Source organism: Cannabis sativa, chromosome 3 (assembly GCF_029168945.1).
Source record: "Cannabis sativa cultivar Pink pepper isolate KNU-18-1 chromosome 3, ASM2916894v1, whole genome shotgun sequence".
Classification (NCBI taxonomy): domain Eukaryota; kingdom Viridiplantae; phylum Streptophyta; class Magnoliopsida; order Rosales; family Cannabaceae; genus Cannabis; species Cannabis sativa.
This window is the reverse complement of record NC_083603.1, coordinates 8,635,043-8,647,099: the sequence shown is the minus strand read 5'-3', so window position 1 is coordinate 8,647,099 and position 12,057 is coordinate 8,635,043. Positions and strand designations below refer to the sequence as shown.

Genomic DNA, 12,057 nt, shown 5'->3' with positions numbered 1-12,057 from the left:
TGCTGTAGTTAGCGACATGTGGCGACACGTTTGTCGACATGTCGCGACATATTCATTGGGGATTATTTTTAACAGAAAATGTGTATGATTTAGCGATTATTGTCGATTTGTGGTGACTTGGTTTGCGATATTTGGCAATTTATTTTGCGACTTTTTGCGACACTTTTTTATGTGTTTTAATAGTTTCTCATTTTTTTTTTGTAGATGGTTCCTAAACTTAAGCTTCTGATTTCCAAGCATTTCACTGTCGTCTTTCCTAATGTCGTAAATTTCATTGCAACATGTCCCTACATGTTAAAAGTCATTTCTAACCTTCAACGCACTCTAATGTCGCTAGATATCGATAACAGCGTCATAAAAAATCACTAAAATCTGAAAAAAAAAAACCAAAAAGTGCAGAAACCGAGCAGTTCGAGTTTCAAGAATAAAACAACTAAAATAAATGAATAATATGTGTAGATCTATTCATATCAAACTGAATACAACACAATAATTACTAAATAAATTACATGCTTATTTTTTTTTTTTAAGAATTATGTTGGTAAGGGAGTTTGGGTTGCTCGTATACACTTAGTTGTAGGGGTGTTAGCGGTGCGGGTGGTGCGATTTTTGACCATTTTTTCAAACCAACCCGCTGTTGGATTTTGTGCAGTAAATAAAACCCATTACAATTTGATTAGCTATCAATCTAAGAAGTTTGAAGTGATTTATGTTTGCCTGAATTTTTCATGCTTATGGTTTAATATATATATATATTTAATATATGCACAAAATCAGTTAAGTCCAGAACATATATTTATTCACAATTATAATATTGTCAACACAGTGGAATGTGATTGTGATTATATGATTCAAAAGACTAAGTCCATGTTTCATCAGTGTTTTGGATTTACACTGATGTGATAATCAGCGATGATGTATACTTACACTTGGAGTAAGTGTTATGTTCTTTCCAGGACATTGGTAAAGTATACTAGTTTTGAATGTATGGAGTATACATTGGACTGAACTGATATTGAACTTAGTTAAGATATTAGAAACTTACCATTGTATCTTTCTAAGTCAATATCACTAATTGATCTTAGATCAAAAGAATCTAAATCCTGATATGCTTAGGCTCAATCTCAGGAGTGCTATTCATGTTCTTTGATTTATTAGTTAAGCCTACTTTTGGGTCAGGGTGATACGTATATTTTGGGAACATGATAGTATGATTGAGTGGGAGCGCTGAACATAAATATGGAATCTATAGCTTCTACTGGTGTATAGAAGTCAAGTGATGATTCCCTTCGAGCTTAGCTAAATAGAAGTAAATGGATGAGCTCTTGTTTCAGTGACTATATCTTAGATCACTAAAACATCATTTACAGGTAGCTAAGTGTTTTAAGGGGCCAAATACATTGAGGGGTGAAAACGGTAAATTTATCCCATCTCGATGTAAATCATCTATATAGAGGATCTTTGATCAAATTAAGATTATAACGATGGTTAAATGAGATAGCATATCTATATCGTGGAACATATAGAATGCTCTATATAAGTCTGAGAGTGCAATTCCAAGTTCTAATAAGTTAGGAAATTTACTTGGTAAATTCGGTTCGGCTTATTGGAAGCTCAGTAATATAGATCCATGGTCCCCATTCTAGTTGAGACCATACTTCTTGTAAGACTTCATAATTGATTTATGATTAATCAATTATAATTCTAAAGTTAGACTATGTCTAATTTGTGAATTTTCACTAAGCAGGGGTGAAATTGTAAAGAAAAGAGATTCTAGGTTTGTTTATTAATTAAGAAACTCTGTATGTATAATTAATAATTATGTTAGATGAAAATATTATTTAATAATCTATTTTAGCTATTAAATAATTAGTTTTGGCATTTAAATTGTTAGAATTGGAAAATTGACGTTTTTGAGAAAATAAAAATAAAAATTGTGAAAACAGCAAAATCCAAGTGAGGCCCACTAACACCCATAGCCGGCCACTTGAATAGATTTTTCCAATTAATATTTTCATTATTTTAATGTCAAATAATTACTAACCTAAATCTAGTAGTTGCCTATAAATAGAAAGTGATGGCTCACACTAAAATAAGAGTTTTTTCAGTAATTCAAGAGATTGCCTTTCAAAAAAACTGAGCCTTCCACTTTCTCTCTATAGCCGACCCTCTCTCTCTCTCTCTCTCTCTCTCTCTCTCTCTCTCTCTCTCTCTCTTTTCTTCTTCATAATTTTGAAACACCCTAGTGATAGAGTAGTGCCCACACACAGCAAGTGGTACCTCAATCATAGTTTGGAAGATCGTGAAGGATCCAATTCAAAGAGAAGGACATTCGGACTCAGATCTTGATAATACTCTGCGACAGAAATGATACAAGGGTTAGAGATCTGAGTGGAAGGAGACATATTATTCCGCTGCAACCAATGTAAGGTTTCCTTAACTCTATATGTGTTTATTATCGTTTTAGAAAGTTCATATTTAGGATGTTAAACAACATACTTGTGAGTAGATCTAAGATCCTGGTAAAATAAATTCCAACACCCGCACATGTAGTTTTTCTAATTTCCCATACTACACCCGTACTGTGAAACTAATAAACTGCAGAAATTGCACCGCAAAAATGGCGTGGAGCGGTGCGTTTTTTGTAGTTTCTGCGATTTGGGCTATCACTAATAACTAAACTATGACAAATATAACAAAGCTTGAGCAACACTTGTCAAAAATACCATAAGACATGAAAATAAATATGAAAAAAAAATTAAGTTTCAATAATACAATAATTAGTGGGCATTGGGTTAAACATTCACATATTGGACATAAATAAATATAAAATTAGTATTTTTATAATGTGCGGTGCGGTGCGGTTTGAACCGCATATTAACAATTCAAAACCGCAAACCGCACCACGTGATTTAGGACAAATTCAAACTGCGACCGCACCGCCAAGAATTTCAAACTACATATTTTTGCGGTGCAGTGCAGTATGGGCGATTTAAACAGTTTGAGCGGTTTGATGAACACCCCTACTTAGTTGTCAAGCTAAGTTAATGGACTCCGGCAAAAGGTGCTCCGACAAATGGTGCTTCGACAAACAGTGTGTGTGTGTGTGTGTGTGTGTGTGTGTGTGTGTGTGTGTGACTTTGTAGAGAGAGAGAGAGAGAGACAGGAAAAGGAGGGGAAGGGTTTAGTTTTTTTTTTTTTTTTGAAAAGGTTTAATTTTATTCTTTGAGGGGTATATTTAGTATTAGAAAAATGGATAGCATATTTTTGTTTGATGTTTAATAAGGTGGTATATAATTTAATATCCCGAGTTAGAGAGGTGTTATGACCAAGTTTACTACATTTTTAGTACCTTTTTGTGCTAAAAACTGGCTTTAAATTTGTTATATTTTAGTTTTATTAAAAAAAAAATTGACTAAAATTAGGTAGAGTATTATTATATTTTATTTCAAAAAAATAAGTCCAAATTGTTATTCAATAAATTAGAAGGTTTGATCAATATAATTTTATAGATTGTTACTAATTAAGGTAAAATTGTTAAAAATTGATAATATAAGAATTGAAAAAGTATAATTTAACTAATATTATTAATTAATATTGTGAGTTTTAATTCACACTATTTTTCTTAGGTACATAAGAAAATATAATTTAATTGAAATTATTAATTAGTTGTAGTAATTTATTAAAGTTGTACTATATTATTTTTATTATTATATTTATTATCACAAATTGTATAATTTTATACCAACTTTATAGAAACCACATAATATATGTGAAAAAGAATTGACTTATATATGGATTTGTTTGCATTGTATACCCCATTTCTCTTTTGGTTTGAGACTTGAAAATATCCTATCAGCAATGATATCATAACAAAAATAAACCTTTTCGTGTTGGTAGGGCTCATTTTTCTTAAAAGCTGCATCTGGTTATTGTATGTGGCTGGTTTGATGAAATAGTGCTCTACAGCACTTAAGGGGAAAAAAATCTTGTGTGTGTGTGGTTCTTTTGCTAAGCCAATTTCCACCCCTATAGATTCTTATCTTCAAACCAAAAGAAATTGAGAAGAACATGAATAATATAAATGATAGACAATATTTTCATATTTTCATTGGTACTAGGTAGAGTTTAGAAACAAATCTATAAAGGTATAGACTCAAAATCAATAATATGTTTACCAATATGAAGATAGTGTCCAATATCCAACAATTCTCAATATTTACATTTTATTTTATACTCTCATTGATGAAATGTTTATTTCATACATAAATTTTCATTGTATAATATTTACATATTTATTGATGATTTTGTCAATCTGTTCAACATTTAAAAGTTGAGATTTTTTTATTATTTATTTATTTATTTATTTATTTATTATTATTATTATTATTATTATTATTATTATTATTTACAACTATGTTTGATAGCAAAGAAATAAAATATAGGAAATAAAGAAATTTTAAGAGAGATACAAAAGAAAAAAATAAATTAAAATATTTTCATTTTTTAAATTGTTTGGTATATAAGAAGGAAAAAATGGGAAATTTTATTTGCACCCCCAAAATTTTTAAACACACCCCATTTTTATAATTTTATTTTATATAAAATTTATATCTTTAATTGTACTAAGTTTTTTTAACTTTTTTCTTCCAATTCATATTCTTAAAAAATATACCTATCAAACAAAAATAAATTATATTTTAAATATTCTGACAAAAAAATTAAAATAAAAAAGTATATGATTTTTTTTTTTAAAAAAATAAAAATATATATATATACATGAGTTAAAAAAAATTATGAAAATGAACTCAAAATAAGTATTGAAATTAACATAAAATAATTTGAAGAAAAAATTTTAAAAAATATATTAAGAATAATTTTTAAAAATTATTTAAGTTTATATTTTTTTTAATAATGGGGTGTATTTGTCATTCTATGGAGTGTAAATAGAGCTCCTCAATACATGATAAAATTACTATATTATCCTTAAAAGCATTAATATAATAGTATAATATATTTTTTTTTTTTTGTAAAAATATTTTAGTCATTTTTACTTTTTTGTTGGAGACTTTACTCTTGTCTTGTCTTCATTTTTTTTCCCTACTAAACAACTCAACATTATATGAAATTCTCTTTCTTTTATTTTCTTCCACTTTTCTTCACCACCACCATAGTGTAATAGTTTTCTTTTTCCCTTTTCCCCAAGGTGGGCATAAATAGTTTAAAACTATATGATGCAATATATTTGGGGGTGCAATTTAATATCATATTATCTATTATTTTTATTTAAATGTATATATATAAGTGGCTATTTGATAATTATATGAGTTACTATATAACATGTTATTAATAGGTAAATATTTTATTTTTAGATTTAAAATAATTATAATTAATTATATATTTAAAATAAATTATTTTTTTAATTAAAATATTTAATAAGATATTTTTCACAATTAATATTTATAAATATCTTTTATTTTTTATTTATAAGAAAATAAATAAAATTAGGTTAGTATCATATTACATTTACATGTAATTTATTAATTATTTTTATTTAATTTCTTAATTAATCACAACCATTTAATAATGATCTAACAACAAAAACAGATGTAACACATTTAATATAGAAATAATTACATAAGGCACCATTTTTTGTAAAATGTTTACATTTTTACGTTCAAAGAATATTTTTTTTTACATTTTTACAGTTTTCCAAAAAATAACACGAAAATAACGTAAAATCAACAAGAAAATTACATAAAACTAACATGAAAATAACATCAAAATAACAACAAAAAATAACATACATATAACAAAAAATCAACAACAAATTAACAAGATTACAACATAAAAGACCGTATTTTCTGTAAATAAAATTAAAAACATTGTAAAAATATTTAAAATTCCATGAAACCGTATTTTTGTAATTTTTTTTTTATTGTTTTTATGTTTTTGTGAAATAATCCCTTTAATATAAATGTAACATATTTAATGTAACCATTAAAACCTATATAATATAAGGAGATAAATTGAGAAATACCTATTTTTTGTATTTATTAATTAAAAATACTCTCAAATTATATTTCATTAAAATATACTCACTTTTATGAGTAGATTTCCCAATATACCATCACCCTCTACTTATGTCTAACACATAATTTACATTAATCTAAGGGTACGATGGGGACATCATCTATAAAAGTAGGTATATTTTAAAAAATATAAAAGTGAAGGTAAAAATTGAAACATATAAAGTAAAGTGGTATATAATATAATTTTCTCTATTATAGGCAAAGCTTTTGCAGTTTGCACAGGTGGACCCAACTTGTCCTAGGTCCATATATAAAGGGCCCTATCTTTTAAAAATAAGAGAATTATTTCATATATTATTTTTTATTTTTTTTAAATTTATAATTTGGGTTACTCTAATAATTTTTATGTGAGTTGTTATGTAGATTTTAATTGTGATTTAAATTGATCCGTCAGTTGCTATGTAGGTTGCTATGTGAATTTCTGTAAAAATACAAAAAAAAAAAAAACTACTTTTAAGTTTAAAAATGAAAAAAATCCTTAAAAATACCATTTATTTTATTATACAAAAATATATATATATCCTTCAAAATAAATAGGGAAAGACATATCTAGTTCTACTAGTACTACAAAGTAAAATTAGTTATTTGGATTGGAGGAACATCTCCATCCAAAATATCAGACATTTTGCCAAGTAAAACATTCTTAGTTATCAAATATCAACAACCTTCAAGTCTAGATCACCACTCAACTCATGCAGCCTATAAAGATCTATATGTGTGTTTAGTTAAATATATAATAAAAAATTGTAGCATGAATCCTTCAAATTTGAATTTTTACTACTTCAATTAATTTTTTTTTTTTAAGATTTTTTTTACTAAATTAGTGTGTTTAAGTGTACTCACTCAAATGATGGTCATACGTTATGGCAATTGGAAACCGTGAAAGGTGTAGTGTGTATTAGGAGTTAATCCTACGTATAATTATAATACTTGATCCCGCTTTATAGTTATCCTCCTTTCAATTTGAATCTTCAAAATCCGAGTTAGATTTACTAAAATACCCTCCATTACAAAAAAACTGAACTGAACCGAACCCTCGAAAAAGTGTACTACTTACTGCTCTCACTACATATTTTCATGTAGTAATGATTTCTCTGACATAAACACTAAAATTACATTGTTGTCCCCACTCAAACCCACTTCCTTCTTTTTATTATTTCTCCTGATTTTTCAAAAACTGTCCTTTTTCTTTGGGGTGTGTGGACAACGGCACAAAACTAATAAACAATCATATATTCTTATATTTATCTTTTGTTTTGTTTTACATTCCCATAATCCCATTTATGTGGTTTATGTAATATGTTTAATGCCTAAGAAACATGTTTAATAATGAGGCAAAATAAATGATCTTAAACTATACAAAGCACTTTATGCACATTTCAAATATTTGTATTGAAATAAAGTGTGACTATTTAATACACAAATAGTAAAAGCCAAAATTATATTAAGTGGAAATCGATATCATATAGGACCACAATTTCAGTTTAAGTAGGATTGGATTAATTTTTTGTTAGCTCATATTCTTATTAATAGTATAATAAATTTGAAGCTATTACTCATGTTAATATTGAATCTAAAAAGATTGTACCATTTAGGTGATCTAATTAAGACAAAAATAAATCATATTAATAAAATTCAAGAAATTTACCTTAATTAAAATAATAGGGTCAAAAGAATTCAAATTAGAAAAGACACGTGTTGCTATGCCACCTCGAGAGTTGTTGCTGTTCAAACTCAACACAAAAGCTACTTCTACTTCTTCTTCTTCTTCAGCAGAACTAGTCTGTATTTTTCTCTAAGCAACTTCTCGTTGCAGAAAGAGAAGTGAGAAATTGAGCTCAAATGCCTCAATCCTAACTCCCATTTTCAAATAATCCAACTCAAAAAAATGGTTTCTCCACTTCAATTCCTTTCCTTCTTCTTCATCTTCTTTGTTTCAATTTCCTACGGACTCAACTCCGATGGACTCTCACTCCTCGCACTCAAAGCCGCTATCGACACTGACCCAACTGGAATTCTCGGGTCATGGTCCGAATCCGATCCAAATCCTTGTAGCTGGCGGGGCGTGGCATGCACGCGCGGCCGAGTTATTGATCTTTATCTTCCTAACAAGGGCTTCACTGGCTACATTCCTTCTGAACTCGGTCACCTCGACTCGCTCAAGCGACTCAGTCTCGCTCGAAACAACTTCTCTCGACCCATTTCGCTTCACCTCTTCAACGCCACCAGCCTCGTCATCCTCGACCTCTCTCACAACTCCCTCTCCGGTCCAATTCCGTCTCAAATCTCCGCATTGAAATACCTCAGGCACCTTGATTTCTCCTCCAATCAACTCAATGGCTCCCTCCCTGAATCCCTTGGCCAACTCCAATCCCTCGCTGGAACCCTAAACCTCTCCTATAACAGCTTCAGCGGCGGGATCCCTCCCTCGTACGGAAGAATTCCGGTCCCGGTTAGCATAGATCTTCGGCACAATAACCTCACCGGTAAAATCCCTCAGGTCGGTTCTCTACTGAACCAGGGACCCACCGCTTTCTCTGGAAATCCAAGCCTCTGCGGATTTCCATTGGAGACTCAATGCCCTGAAGCTCAAAACCCTAATCTCTCTAAGAGCACGTCGGACGGTGATCGGGATGGGGATCAGAATCCAGAGAAGCCTCTGAACGAAAACCCCGATTTGCCCTCCGGCGAAGGGAGAGGAAAAGAGGGAGGAATCTCGGTCACCGTACCGATCGTATCAGGCATTTCGTTGGTGATCGGGGCCGTCTTCGTGTCGGTCTGGCTTTTCCGGCGGAAATCAACGGCGGGTTTCGGTAACGAGGGCAAAATGGGGAAAGAAAAGGAGGAGACGGAAGTAGTAGTAGAAGAAGAGGGGCAAAAAGGTAAATTCGTAGTGATGGACGAAGGGTTCAGTTTAGAATTGGAGGATTTGTTGAGAGCATCGGCTTACGTGGTGGGAAAGAGCAGGAGTGGAATCGTGTACAGAGTGGTGGCTCGGGGTGGGGGATCAGGTGTGGCCGCAACAGTTGTAGCCGTTAGAAGGCTCAGCGAGTCCGAAGACGCCACGTGGAGGTTCAAGGATTTTGAGTCCGAGATCGACGCTATCGGGCGGGTCCACCACCCGAATATCGTACCGCTCCGGGCTTACTATTACGCTAATGATGAGAAGCTATTGGTTACTGATTTCATCCGCAACGGGAGTCTCTACACTGCGCTCCACGGTAACAATCCTATTCCCTTTCGTTTTATTTTCAATATTAAAATATTCATTTCAATTTTAATTTAATTAATACTACTACTAGTCTACTACATATGATTTCAGTTTTTTCATTTATATGAATCTGACTTGTTTTGGTATGGTTCCAATGTGCACATGGATATGTTATAAACATTATAATAATAATATTAATGAGGCTAACATTATTTTAATCATAATAATAAAATTAAAAAAACTTGAGATTCAGATTGAAAGTAAAAATATATTTCCACCCTTTTTCTTTTATAGATTTTTAATAATTTTCTGTCACCATTTTATGAGAATGTCTGCTATTTATTGGAATTTAAATAATTAAATCACTGCAAAATATTCAAAGATCCCTTGCTAAGATTTAAAAAAATAGTGTATCCGACCGTTTTACCAACTACCAACAATTATATCACCAACCCTTCTTTTGTTTTTCCTTTGTATTTTACTGATTGAAGATTACAACGAAAGAGAAATGATAATAATATATATTTTTATATTTTTTATACATATCTACAATTTTCAAAACAGTAGCATGCATGTGAAAGAGAAAGGTAGTAGATCTTATTAGTTGTTGTGTGTATTGTATTTATTACAGCCAATGTAATTTATTACTGTTGTTTTCATTAATAGTTTTTGTACCCTCATAATTAAAGCCAGATTTGTCTATAAAGCATGTTTTATTTGAAAAAGATTGTTAACCTTATTACAAAGATCCAATGTTTAAGGACTGTAGATTAAGACATGTTGAATGATATCCCCAATAGTTACAAAAGCACTGATCTCTGGGATCTAATGAATTGCTATATCATGTTTACTTTTGAAATTGATACTTTTAGATCATTTTATTATAGCTTGTTAATTAATAATAACCAATAAACTCCACCATCTCCTTTTTGTTGATTTTTTGTCACAAACTATATTTGTTTTGTAGTTTAGAGTAATGTAAGTGGTCTAATTTCAAAAGTTGGCTATTTGGCTATCATTAAATATTAGTGGCTATACTAAATATCTAGTTCTATAATCCATGATTTTGATGGGTCCAAAAGTAGTTAACATAATAATCCCTTGTCATGCTACATTGGTTTTCTAGTTGACTATTTTTCAGTATCTTTTCTTCAAATTTTAATTTAGTCAATGTCCTTGTATCTTTCTCTTTAGAAAGGGATATAAGATTTAAGTTTCATTTCTATTTCTTTTCTGTTATTTCGTGTTGATAATAGAAAAGAATTATTTATTTAATTTTGGCCTCTTTTCATTTGGTCTGACATATTCTTTCATTGTTTTGTCCATACTAGTTATTTAATATTTCGAATAATGTTCAGCTGGGGCCAGTTTTCCTTTTGGCTTGTTCCTGTCCTAAATGAATAATTTCTGACAATTAATCCCCTCTAAGGATCCCTTTTCATGGTTTGTTTTCAAAATCTTTCGTGAGTAGTTGGTTCTGTGGATCCGTGACTGCTTATGCTTATCTATGAAAGACTTGAATTTCTAAACATGTGCATGCTTAATCATGCAAATGGTAGTATTGAAACTAAGTAATAAGAAAGATTTTTGAAACATACAATCGCTCCTTGTAATTATTTGTCTCTCTATGAATGGGATGATTAATGTTTTCATGATAAGTAGGGGGACCTGCCAGTTCTTTACCACCATTATCATGGTCATCAAGGTTAAAAATTGCTCAAGGAAGTGCCAGAGGGTTAATGTACATACACGAGTACAGTCCTCGGAAATATGTTCATGGCAACATCAAGTCAACAAAAATCCTCCTTGATGATGATTTGCAACCTTGCATTTCTGGATTTGGACTTGCGCGCCTTGTGTCGGGTTCCTCCAAGTTCACCTCATCGGGATCGAAAAAGCATAGTGCTAACTCTTCCTTTGTGACTGCTGGCTTGAAAATCACGGCTCCCTCAACTGTTTACATGGCCCCTGAGGCTCGAATACCCGGCAGTAAGTTCACTCAAAAATGCGATGTGTATTCTTTTGGCATTGTGCTTTTAGAGATTCTGACTGGTAAGGTTCCGGATGAGGGCCCTGAGAATGATGAGAAGGGACTGGAGAGTGTGATTAGGAAGGCATTTAAAGAGGAAAAGCCGTTGTCCGAGATTATAGACCCTGCACTTCTTCATGAGGTTCATGCAAAGAAACAAGTTGTTGCAGCATTCCATATCGCCCTCAATTGCACAGAACTCGACCCAGAAATTCGTCCTCGGATGAAGACCGTCTCAGAGAGTCTGGATCGAATCAGATTGCAATGAGAAACAACTAGGTTGGTAGAAATATGTAAAAAGTTTTTTGTTTGGATCTTTGAAAGATCCTAGGAATAGTAGAGAGAGAGAGAGAGAGAATAGTCTCTTTTGTTGAGTGCATTGTAGCAGTTGGAGAAATCTTGTCTTCAATTTGTTGTTTTAATCTCTAAAACTAATGGCCAAATGGAAAATTAGATCACTGGAAATGTCCAAAATTCTCTTATCACATAGTTTTCTTACCCTGTCTGTTTAATCTAATTTTACAACAATCACAGCTTTTAAATAATATACTATCATTTATGTAGGATTTTAAACATGAAAAGTAAACTCAAACAAACCACAATTCAAAAAACTAAAACAATGTCAGATAAACTAATATGGTAGAATTATGTTGATCAATCTATAAATCCAAAGACAAAAAAAAGAGGTTTATATTGGTTCAAGAACAAAGATCGATATGATCTTT

The 12,057-nt window shown here is 31.1% G+C and overlaps 1 protein-coding gene across 1 annotated transcript; it reads left to right on the top strand.

Moving 5' to 3' along the window:
- Positions 1-7,519: 7,519 nt before the first annotated feature.
- On the top strand, positions 7,520-11,790 carry LOC115711304 (receptor protein kinase-like protein ZAR1). The gene is made up of 2 exons (XM_061111623.1): positions 7,520-9,313; positions 10,966-11,790. The coding sequence occupies exons 1-2, from the start codon at positions 7,981-7,983 to the stop codon at positions 11,598-11,600; spliced, it is 1,968 nt and encodes a 655-aa protein (XP_060967606.1). The 5' UTR covers positions 7,520-7,980; the 3' UTR covers positions 11,601-11,790.
- The last annotated feature ends 267 nt before the right edge of the window (positions 11,791-12,057 follow it).

What these genes read in the sequence shown, in the direction of transcription:
- LOC115711304 (XM_061111623.1), top strand. Translation starts at nt 7,981, where the DNA reads ATGGTTTCTCCACTTCAATTCCTTTCCTTCTTCTTCATCTTCTTTGTT. An exon ending in TCTCTACACTGCGCTCCACG is followed by an intron (nt 9,314 to 10,965) that starts GTAACAATCCTA and finishes CATGATAAGTAG; the next exon opens with GGGGACCTGCCAGTTCTTTA.